The following is a 12544-nucleotide window of genomic DNA, read 5'->3' as shown; positions in this document are numbered from 1 at the left end:
CCTTCCTCTCTTCCTCTTTCTTCTCATTCCTTCTTCCTCCACTTCTTTGTAAAATGGTTAGCCAGTGGTAGCCAACATCAGTGCTTGCAGTCCTTGAATTTTGTACTAGTTTAAAATTTGTTGTTGGTGTACTAATCCCAGAGATCTTACATGAAAGTTAAATTTATGATCAGAGTAAGATGATGAAGAAAATAATGCCTCAACTGTGAATTAAACTGACTATAAATATCACTATACTAGCCTTTATGTAGGGAGCACCTAGCCTTTATGTAGGGAGCACATACCAACATTATATCTTCGGCAACATCTGCTGTAGACATGGTTGATGTTATGTGACATCTACTCTGGCATGACATTACTGAGAGAAGTCTGATTTTTTAAAAATTTTCATTATTTAATTTTTTGTTAACAACGTTTCTGTAGTACTTAGTATATCTAAGCAGTTTGGGGATGGAGAAAGTGTGATTTTGTTGGTTTGGCTTATTTGTTCAAGAAACCAAAATGTTCTCCTGATTGTTGTAGATGTGTTGTGGGACTGTTAGTCCAGATGGTTGTTCCTGATAAGTTGTTCCTGACTGTTTTCTCCATGTGTCTATTCTGGAATGAACTTCCAAACATGGAGTTTTTTGTGACTCAACTGCTGAACTTTAATTTCCTATCCTCTCATAATGCATATTCTCTTTCAACTTATAAGCAGATGTAGACTTTGACTTTTGAACCTTTGACATTCTCTTTTAGTGTTTTCTGTTAGATTCCTATATATTTTCTTGTTGCATACTTTACAAGATCACTGATTTACATTTAATGAAAGGGTTTTTTGTCCCAAATCTGTTAACTGTTTCACCTTTAGTGTTTACATAAAATTCATTAGCACACTCTTCTTCATTGCCTCTTGGAAGTACATCTAATTAACATGTAAATTAGCTAGCCTTTGATGCACAATAATTGTTACTAAAGTTCCCCCACTGGCCCATATATTAATTTAGTGAATATACAGGATCTGATTCTTATTCCAGTTTTAGCCAAACCTTGTGAGTTTGTTGTTTGTTGTTCAATCATGTGTGGGTTTAATGTATGCTGGGCTTCCTTGGTAAGATTTCCTATACATGCTGTCAGCCTTGTACCTCCAAAGGCGGCGAGAGCTTTGCTAAATGACTTTAGTGAGCCGTCATTTCACCTTCTCTATGCAATTAGATAACAGGCTTTTAAAATGGGGGAGAGCATCTGAGATGATGCTGGTAGAATGAGGGTTCTTTAGGCTGACCCATTCTCCAAATTATTAGTCAGATCATAATCGAGGAATGTGCTGTCTTGTAGCTTCCTGGAGCCCTACATACATTTGAATTCAAGTGGCAGTGAAAACTATGGGAGTGGGGGCTTAGAAGAGATTTGAGTATTAGGGTGTAGAACTAGTACTTGTATTATTCTCATTCATTCGGATGCTAAGGTGTTTAGTCTATGAGCGTGGACTTACTAACAAGATGCATCACACATTGCCCATGCATACATCAGATCATATCTCTTCTATTTTTAAGGGCTTTGCCCCAGGGAAGTAGGTCTTTGGGGTTTATACCATGCTGAGCACTTTCTGGTCTCTGCTGAGAAAGATTAGGATTGACACTAAGTCCTGCTTGCTTTGGGTTAAGCCACTGAACCTTACCTGCAGATTTGCTGTTGCAGAAAAGGAAGAGAAGAATTAATCTTACCATAGCAGATCTACTGTTTTGGGGAAGCAGCTCACTCTCTGTCATAAATGCACAGAATTTCTGCTTGCAAATTTCAAAGCAAAGATCGTTTTTCATGTCTCCAGTTGGATCAGTACTATGAAATATTTGAATCCTTGATGAAGTACCTGACTTGAAGAAGGACTTGTCAGTCTGAACTGTTGTTATTTCCAACTACATCAGTCAGTTTACTAAAAGATATTATCTCTTCTACAGTTGCTGCTTCTTTTACATCCTTAGGCCATTATGGCCACAAGAATCCTGCTGTGACTGAACTTGATTCAACATGACGTGATTGTAGTGAAGCCAAAGTTGATTCAAAATATAAAGAGGGGAATTTGCAAAGAGAGGGAAAAATATGTATTTTGTAAGGAACGTTACCTAGATTTAGCAAAAGTTTAATCTATTGCAGTGGTTTATTTAACTCCACATTGGATAAAATCTGGACTACAGTATCGTTAGATCAATATTTTGTATCATACTCTGTTCCTCTACTAAATATGAAGAAACAGATGAAAAGAGGGTCTTATACTGTTGCATCTCAAGATATTTCTATAGTATTTACTAAGCTGCATTAGTGAAGTGTAGTTTCTTACACTTTTTTTCCTCTAGTCAGCCATCACCCATATCTTCAGCAATACCATGTCTTAGCCACACTCCAGCAAACTCTAATATAGGTCAATGGCCATTACTTAACAAATAGTGGGTTTTTTACAAAGTAGTCCCTCCATCAGGGAGAACTGTACATGCAGCAGAAGATTTTGAAAACATCCTCAGAATATCTGGGTAACTCCCAAGCTTGACTTTGCTATCATTAGTTAAAGGAGTGCTAATGATCCTAGGTAGCTGGTAGGCTGAAAATCTGCAAGAAATATTCCTTGTTATTCATCACACTAATGCTATGCAAGCATCTGTTAAAAAGTCAGGAAATAGCATTTGCTTTGCAGATAAATTAGCTGATTTTCTATATTACAGTTGGGTGAGAGAGAGTTGGAGAGGGACAGAGCAAAATGCCTAATTAGGCTCCTAAATAAGGGAGATTTGGGTTTCAGCTCTAAGAGAGTTTTGTACAAAGAAGGTCTTCATCCTCAGGGCATCAACTTCAAAAGCCAGTCTCAAATGGATGGACTCCACACGGAGCAGCAAAGGAGAAACAGCAAAGAATGGCCCTGTGTGTGATTAGTGGGGCTTCTCTTACTGCTGAAAGCCAAATCCAAAGTAAGGGTTTCAGCTGGAAAGCATCGCAACAGCAACAGCACTAGCGGAAGCTGTAGCTCTCCCTGTGCTCCCACATGAAATCTAGGACATCTCATTAGAACTTCATTATAATTAGTGCAAGGAAGAGACATCAGCACAAGAGATTGCATGATTTCATGGCAAATGAAGCACAGCGACTAACAAGAAAAATGATTTTATGTCACTGGTGTATGAAAGGAACACAAAGTCCTCATTAAACATGCTCTTTTTTTTTGTTATAAATTTGTCTGTGGAGGAGCCCTATGAGCTACTCTGAGGGTTGACGGATGAGCTGTTCTACATCATTCTCATCTTAACCATAATCTGCTCAAGACAGCTAATCTTTTCCACCTCTGATTACTTTTGAGGGAGATGTGAGAAGAACTTCAGCTGTTTCCATGAGCTGCTGTATCATTGCTGCTGACTGCAGTTTAAAGATACTTCTTCACTGGTAAAATAAAAAATATGTCAAAGCATTCTCTGAGACAATTGGGAGAAGACTGGCTCATGTATAATTCATTTTTCTTCCTAAATGCAACTTGCTGTTACAATTAACCTGGTCTGAATTTTGTTCTGTTTTTTTCAGGCAGGTAGCTAATGGATACAGTAGATAGCAAATGTCTTACTGTATTTGCACTTTGATTTGTCTGTGTGACACAATATTCAATGAAGATTTATGTGTCATAAAAGGTTCATTCATTCTCAAATGAGAAAGAGAATAATATCTTTCTGTTAGCACCACCTTTTCCCAAAATAGTATACCCACAGTGTGGCCTTCTTTGGTACGTGTCTGCAGAGATGTCAGAGCACTCTACAGCATTTAGTTTGTGGGCTGGTATTTTTGTGCGTTGGTATCACACTGCAGAAAAGGCCTGACTGATACTGGGGCCTGACTGTGCTAAGCACCATACAAGTATATGTAGAGGTGTAGCCTGTACCACAAAGATCTTACAGTCTAATTAGACAAGACAGAGAGATGGAAGGAGATGTTGCAGAATACCCAACACCCAGGATAATGCATTAAAGCCAGGAGATGAATCCAGAAGTAGTAGGCCAATCAGCTCTTTTTTCCAAAAGACTTCCCTGCTGTAGATTTTCAATTTAATAAAAATCACAGGAACAAAATCAATTAATTGTATGGCTGTTTTGCATTACTGTTTTCCATGGACTCCTAGGGAATCCCTCTCATTTAATCTGTGTGATACCAGCAAGGACCTTCTGGACTAACCCGGTTTCATCAAATGCTATCACTGAGCCAAAGAGTGAGAGGGCCTTTCTGTCCATCTCCTAATATCCTCATTTTCTATCTTATTACAGTTTTGTTTTTTTTTTTTTTTTTGCTGTACATTATAAGGCAAAGAAAATTTTTTTAGGATTTTCAAATGACAGACTCCATCTCAGAGTTTTGCACTGATATTTTATGTTTTGTCTTTGCAGCATATGATTGCGGATACCGTTCGATCATTGAGACATTGCAGAAATAACCAGTTTGGTGAGTAGTCAGAATTTGCTACTTTTTTTGCCTTTCCTCAGCGCTGAGCTTTTGTGTTTTCTTTCCACTTCTTAGGTTTACTTCAGCAGTAAAACATAGTTGCTAATTATTTAACCAGCCAGCAAAAGTGAGATGTCATTGCTGGTCAAAATAGCAGTAACCAGAGTTGGATGAAAATGAAGTTTTACTTTATAAAACATTTGTAGAAATAATTTCCAGACTTTTCATAAAATGATTTTCCTGAAAAAAAATTATCATCTCCTCGTAACGTTGTGTAAGTCCTGTGCCAGCTACACTTAAATGTAGTTTCTTACTTTCCCAGTTACAGCTGAGTTACCTTAGTCTCTTCCCTGAGTCCAAATGTTATGGTAATAACACCATCTTGATTTACAGTAGCTGGAAGAAGGTGTTCATCACCATGGCTTTTCACTGAGTTCCACTAAAACCAGTCAGATATTTCTGTATTGTTTGCTTTGTTTGGTTTCTTAACATTTCACAAAATGACAGAAGTCTGGAAGATACTAAGATCCTATGGATTTCATAAAAATAGTTGACCAGGTAAAAAAGAGGATGTTTTGATAGTGCTCCTGGTAGGGAAAGTCTGGAAATTGAGCTCAGCCTCTTTTAGATACTAGAGAACCTATGCAGATATACCTTTTTTTCCCTCTTGCTTTTGATGCAAGAAATGCTTTCTTTGGTGTTTCCACTTTTTTAGACACTAGAGAATCCGACCATTAGGACACATGCCAAAAGACCCCATTTTTCTTTGTTCTGCTGCTCACAGAGGAGAAACCTTGTTTTTTTCCTCCTCTGCATGACATGTGCTATAAAGAGGTTAAGCACAGGAAGGGGACAAACACAACACTACTTTAAAAAGTAGTTAGAGGTTTTAAGCCAAGCACACTAACCGTATCATTTACTGAAGTCAATAAAATCCCTTTTCCAAAAAGAACTTCAGAACTGTGCTGTAGCCTTAATGCAGAATTTTCATGGATTAAAAAAAAAAAGATGTTGAATTGTTTGTTTATTTGTTTCTAGATAAATTTTCAGTAGCTGTCAGCATGGTTTTTGACAAAAGAATAGTAATAACTTTGTGTGTAAATAATACACCTTGGAGAGCAATAGGCACTGTTAGTAGCTTTGCTGAACATTTGTTCTACGTAGGATTGCCTTGGATACTTACAGTCTTTTTTCTTTATAGCAAAAGCTGCTTACTCTTATGATTCTTTTGTTATTTATATATAGAAAAGTGTGTATGTATATATATATATACACACACACAGACTTATGCACTGTATATATGTGTATGTGTATATATATATATACACACACACACACACACACACATATATATACATATATATATACACAAGTTCTCTGTTAAACCACATACTGAAGGAAATATTGATTTATCCAAACCATGTCTTTATAAGTTTGATTGTCTCTCTTATTTGGCATTTTAAAATGGCAGCCTTGTATCCTTTAAATGGTGTGAATTTTTACAGCTTATTTGCAAAGAAAAAAAAGTCTTTCAACTCACTTTTTTTTTTCAAGTGGTTTTGTAAGTGTTGCAACATAAATCCAAGGTTAACACGCAAGATTTATCATATAATCTGGTAGTTTGAACTAGGTGATTGTTATTTTATTTTACCACAAACTTGATTTATTGTGAAGCTGGCATTTAAAAAGCAGGTTATACAGATATCCCTGTAGGCACTATTTTTTTTTTGTTAAATTCGTTTAGGCATGAAATGAATTCACTGAATATTTATTGAGACTTTATGGACAGCTTCCTTTTCTAGGGGGCTTATTTTGCTCTAGGAATGTGAATCTTTTTACTGCATCAACTCCCAGTTTGGTCTAAGAACAGCAGGCATCTTACTGTAGGAGAGAATTCAAACAAAACCAAGCAAGGAATATTATTATTGTTTATGAACTGTATCATATGTATTAAGTACTCAGACCAAAGTCTTTCAGATTAGTAACTGATTAGGTTGCCAAGCAAGGCTGGAATGCCCTTTTAATGTAAATAATACTTTAATATATTAAATCCTGAAAACAAATAATAGCATTTCCAAAATCAGGCAAAGCAGCCTGAACAAATAACATAATTGAAGCTTTTGTAATTTCAGATGTTAGTGAGAATGTAAATAATTTTCATTGTGTTCAGTACAGCTGCCGTGAACATATTCCCTAAGAATTCTGGCATTCTAACACAAATGTATCACATTATCCTATTCTTTCCCACATCCCTGAAGTCACATAAGTGCTTAGAAATAGCTTCTGGAAATAGCTGCCTTTAGCAGTGGCACACAAAACTGGCTGTCTTGACATCCTCTGTTACTTGTACAGCATCAGATAGGGCTCTTCACCAACAAGCGGGGTGGTTGGGTCCTAAAAGGCTTCTCGTTTAGCTGGAGTATGTGGAAAAAAGAATGATAATGAAACAAGAGAGAGGGAGGGAGCATGCAGCTAAGCTGATTGGTTTGGGGATTTTTGAGTTTTTTTCTTTTTTCTAATTTATGGTAATAGTATTAAGAATTCCTTGAGGACATGGACTAAAGTGGAGCTCTCCAACCTTTGCGAGCCTGCCAGCAGTGCGACAAAGTAGACTTCTCTGGGCAACGTATCTCTATGTCTCCTCTGCCAGCCGTGTTGGGTCTCAGTAGCAATGGACTTAGCTCTTCCTTTTCCATTTCCGTGGGTGGCCAGCAATGCTGGAAGGTTTCACAGGCAGCGAGTTCCCACAAGTCAGGGCTGGGCCTGAAGATGGTGGCAGATCACAGCTGCTGTTGCAGCTACCCTTCGATTTGTCTGTTCCACAGCTAATTCCTCCTGCCGTGGACGCTCCCATGGCATAGCAGCATGACTCTCATCTCTATTACTAGATCAGAAATCAAAAGCATAACAGATCAAAGCCCAGGGGCCTGTCAAAAGAGCTTTGAAGAGCTTTAGTATCCATCTGCTGCGCTGTCACCTTTCCCCTGCTCCCAAGGAAGTGATTCAGGGGCCTGCTGGCTTGTATATTTGTGTTAAGATTGTTTAAAAGTTACAAGCTAGATCATCCCCCCCGTGCTCAAGGTCCCTCTGTGCTGCCAGAGCAGCACAAAGGAAACTTTGAACCATGCTTACAAGGGACAAATTGTCCATACTCCCGGCAGGAGGAAACCGTCCACACGGGCACAGGCAGCCCTTTGCCACCCACTTTCCTCTCCTCCTCTGCATTTGTGCACGCAGGCTGCTGCTACGCCTGCAGACCAGTATCACCTCCTCCTTGCTTTGTTCTCCCTTTTTCTGCTTCTAGCTGGTACCTCATGTATTGTACTTAAATAACAAGTCCTTTCGGTCACTGGCAGTCTTTTCTGTGAATATTCGGCACCGGACACTTTGGCACACCTGGAGCTTCGAGATGCGATGCCAATGCACAGAATCATGAAGCAGGCAAAGCACAACTCATTGCCCGTCTCCTCTCTTGCAGGCAATGAAGTTCCTTCAAAAGAGCATCACGAGCTGAAGCCATACGTCCATCACCTGCATGTCATCGACAACCAGCAAGCTCTGTTTGAGCTTTCTCACAGGATAGAGCCGCGAATGTGAGCGTACACAGCTTCATATAACCTTGTAACTGCAGCACTTTGAATTCAGTGAATGTTTATGCCAAGCATGTTGCTTCCCTATATACGAACAGTTTACTGAGTTTTATCAGTATCTCATGCAACATACACAGGAGAGTCGAGCAGAGCAAGCAGAGGAGCTGTTCACAGAATTGCAGGGCAAGCCTGGTGCCATCCCCACTTGTCACCACAACAGGAGGGAGCGGAGCAGCCACCTTTGAGCTCAGGAGCTTGGTCTCTGTGAAAATATTGTTTGGTCCAGTGTAGCTTTCAATGCAGATTCTGACAGTATTAGAGTGAAAGGAAGCTTCATGTCACAGCCGCAAAACATTTCAGCAAGCGACATGCAACAAGGGGATTCGCAGTTCACCGCAGTACCTCACTAATTCAAGGCTGCCAGAGTTTTCTTGCCAAAAATACTGTGCAATCCATACAGTTTTCCTGAGTCCACCGGCGCATCTTATTTGAGATAAGTGCAGACAACGAAGAATGGGAATATAAAAAGACAGTGCACCATGTGAGACTCACTAGTGTGTTGTAATTTTGAAGTCAGATGCAAACAGTTCACACTGTTATGGTCCCTTAAGAGTCTACTTTATAAAACGCACTATCAGAGCTAATCCACTTCTGTTGCAGTTTATTGACACAGTTGTTTGTAAACTAAAACTCTTATTTTCTCCCTTTTTGATTATGTCAGATTTAGTACTAGCTCCTGCAGTTAACATGCTGTAAATTATTATAGCAGGAGCTGTTTTTTGCTTGGATTATGGACTTTTTTTGTGTCTATTCAGGGGCAATGTCTAGGTTCCCTGTGTACGTATCTAACCTCCTGGAAGTACTCTGTTTTAATTTGCACACGTTTCTAGTTCTTACAGAACAAGTGGGTGCACCTCACAGGGTACCCGTGCACACACCAGGCTCTCAGCATTGTGGTCCCCCTAGCCAGTTACCATGAAGCTAAAAGTAGTACTTACGGGCATGTTCTGAGAGAGCATTTCTAAAGTTGACCTACGTCTAAGCACTCCTGCAACTTAGCTCTGGTTTTCAGTGCTAAGGAGTTGCCCCGAAGTAGTCTAGTGCATGCCACGGGCAGTGTGCGGTGTGCTCCCCTGTCTAGCACATGGCTATGCAGTGACGTGCAGTAACAGTCTCTTTGCAGAGCAGGGTGGGTACACTGCCTTGCTTGCCCGTATCTGTTGTATGTTTTCCACATCAGGAAGACTTTTAAGAAAATGCTCCCTTACTGAAATGTGGGCCCCCTGAAGCAGCATGCTCTTTCACCATTATGTGAACTCTGGTTTAAGGGGATTTAAGAAAAGCAGCTTTAACAAGTCGTCTGTGGGGGAATCTGTAGGATGCATTCAGTTTTCCCATCTGTGAAATATTGTATAGAACTACTGTAAAGGAAACAAATGTTTCAGAAATGTATTTGCTTGTACTTTGTTATTATCAAATACTATATGATTTTTTTTAGAAAAAAAAATCTTCTTTTTACCCAGTAAAAAGAAAAAAATAAACTCTTGCTGGCCATGGAGTAAAAATTTCCTATGTTCTTCTGTAGATGTGACTGCACATATTGTAAATAACTCCTTTTGTGCAAACAGACCAAAACTGTTCAGATCAGGATACTAGCTGGAGTGGACTCCTTTTTACAGTATAAAAACACAAGCAACAAATAGTGTTTGTTTCTTGTTTTTTTGTAGTTCTTCCTCTGGCTACAGTGCTCTCTGAATCCCCTGCTGGGGTTGTTTGCTGGTTCTTGAGCTCCCCCTTGTGAAATCCCTTTATTGCGGCATAATTTTCTGGATCCTGCATGTAGACCTGACTGTGTGCTTTGGTTCATTTGGGATAACACTTTATTCCACAGGTTGTTCTGTTGAAATCTGTGAGGAGGAGAGCATAAGAAGATTTTCAGTGCAAGAAAGTGGCTTAACTCTCAGTTCCCTGCTCTCTTGGCTCTGTAATAGTTTTGGTAGTTACAGCTGGTGAAACAACAGTGGTGCCAGAAAAAAGTAAAAGACAAAGAAATGAAAGAGGGGAGTGAAAAACAGAAGAAAAGAAAAAAGACTCAAGCTTTGATTTGGAAATATGTGAAAGCCAGCTTGAGGGCTCCTCGCTCTGCCAGTTCAAACTGGTCTGAAGTACGTTGATGGGCCAACTTCGTTCCAGCAGGCTTCCAGCCAGATTAGATATCAGCTATCTGCAGTGCTGTAACTTTATACTAAGTCAGGTATTGTCTACCCATTGCAGCTGGCATAAAATCAGTTTGAAGGCACAAAGCCAACATTAACTCTGTAATCTGTGTTCTGGCTAATAGGACTATTGTTTAAAACATTACAAACCAGTTTTCATAGTGGCCTTTATTATTTGGATACAACTTTCAAGTCTGAGGGGCCGACTTTGGGGCATTGATTTCACACTGAGAATATGGACCTTTTAACTCTAACCATAACAGAAAAGCAAATAGCCTGAACCTCTGTAGTTCATGTGTCTAACAAATAAAGGCCCACTGGAGTCTTTGTTTGACAGCTGAAGTATTGCAGAGCTGGACTTCAGACTGGCAAGCAGCTTGAAGGTGTGGTGTTTGGGAGGAGAGTTAGAAATAAACCCCATGAAAAAGAGAGGAACACTATATGGCCTCTCCCAGGTTCAAGGACTGGTAATATTGTGGTTTTTAATCATACTTACCTCCCCAATAGCACAATTACATTACGTAGGATAAAACCTGTGAATCTCTTAAGTTCAGTCTTCCACAGTCACACCTGGGGTTATATTTTCTGCATGTTTTCTTGAGTAGCTAGGAGGAGTAGTAAGACAAAACAAAATAAAAAGCTGGGTCACTCTATAGCTCTTTGATGTGGGATTTTGCTGCATCGAATTTAGATGCTTCTATGACACATCCTTTTGACTCCAGCCACATCTCCGATGATAGTACTAAATTCCATTTGCATGACAGTGGCAAAAAGAAAAAGTGTTACTAGAAACAAAAATACATATGCTGCTGTAAAATTACAAAGAAAGATGTAAATATTAAACATTTTAGCAGAGAAATATTTATTTGCATAGCCTATTTATTGTCCTCTTATTACACTGTTAAGAAATACTGGGATGAAGTCAATGAGCTGAGGTAAGGACACCTGCCTGTTATGTTCTCTCTGAGTGCCATAATGCTGTCATCTTGCATTAAATAATAAAACAGAAAACCCCAAATCAAGGTATTAACCTAAATTCTCAGGGACTACAGCTAGTAGTTATCCACCATTATGAGACCTGGTATGTATGAAATAGTCTGATTTACCAGAATCAATGTTGCCAATATTTTTTTCCATATTTCATGCTTGTCTGCCTCTGTACATATTACTGTGTTGTGTATTTATGAGAGCTAGTAAGCAATAATTTATATGTCAAAATGGCCAAGCAATACAAGGTTAAAACTTGTAGAAGCAACTGTTACATTTATCTTGCATTTTCCAGTGTTTTTTAATATTGCTTTTCAAAATATAAAAACTACCTTAATGAACTCTGAGCTCTGTGCCTTCATGCTTATCACACACAGTTATTGTTCCTAACTGGAATATTTTACGCTTGTACTTCCAGTCATTCAGTTCTGCCAAACCTGTGCTGTTTGCGAGGTGAGTGCAACCCAGCAGGCGCCTGGTTAGAGCCTCGGGAGCCTGTTCCCACTCAGAGCTGCTTGCCCATCTCTGCTCGATGGGACTTGCTGGTGCCAACATATATTCCAGACAGAGACAAAAGCAGAGATGATGTTAAGAGGGCCCTCAGTCATGCCTTCTCATCACAGCACAGTCTTAAATGCGGCACGGAGCCACCACAGTAAGCCCCTGTGGGAGAGAGGAGAGGTGTCTTCAGATCCCTGGACTCTGTGTAACAGGACATGATTCTCTTGGTGAGAAGAGTAAGTGCTTTCCTCTGGCAAAGGGTGGTCCTGCTGGCCTTGCATCCTCTCCTTCCTCTCGAGTGATCTGCAGCAGGGAACACAGAGCCGGCAACGGGCAGAGCGCTGCATAAGAGAGCTGAAAGCTTGCCCTTTCCTTCCACCCTTCCTACAAATCCCATGAACCACTAGCACAAACCTGGCTAACTCTCTAATGCTTGGTACTTAGGGCATGATGTTTGTTCAAGGTGCTTGACAAACAGCAACTATTTAATCCTTTAGGTGCTTAGTCTCAAGCCTAATCCACATGGCGTTTGTGCCAGTGTAATTGTTTGGGTAGGGTGAATTTTCACTGGAATAATTAAACCAGCCCAAGCACAAATTGGTGAGGCAGGTATACTGATGTTTAAACATAATTTCACAGAATGGTTGAGGTTGGAAGGGACCTCTGGAGATCACCTAGTCCACCCCCCAAGCCGGGTTGCCTAGAGCATGTTAGACAGAATTGCATCCAGGCAGGTTTCGAGTATCTCCAGAGACTGAGACTCCACAACCTCTCTGGGCAACCTGATCCAGTGCTCTG

At 39.8% G+C, this 12544-nt stretch overlaps 1 protein-coding gene across 3 annotated transcripts in view; it reads left to right on the top strand.

The window, feature by feature from the left end:
- The window catches only part of RAPGEF5 (Rap guanine nucleotide exchange factor 5), a 167480-nt gene extending 155894 nt beyond the window's left edge, over positions 1-11586 (top strand). For all 3 annotated transcript variants that reach the window (XM_062569216.1, XM_062569215.1, XM_062569214.1), the window contains 2 exons: positions 4398-4452; positions 7931-11586. In XM_062569216.1, coding sequence (XP_062425200.1) covers positions 4398-4452; positions 7931-8049 — 174 coding nt within the window. In that variant the 3' untranslated portion in view covers positions 8050-11586. The remainder of the gene's footprint in view (positions 1-4397; positions 4453-7930) is intronic.
- The last annotated feature ends 958 nt before the right edge of the window (positions 11587-12544 follow it).

Source organism: Rhea pennata, chromosome 2 (genome assembly GCF_028389875.1).
Source record: "Rhea pennata isolate bPtePen1 chromosome 2, bPtePen1.pri, whole genome shotgun sequence".
Classification (NCBI taxonomy): Eukaryota; Metazoa; Chordata; class Aves; order Rheiformes; family Rheidae; genus Rhea; species Rhea pennata.
This window is presented reverse-complemented; position numbering and strand designations above follow the sequence as displayed.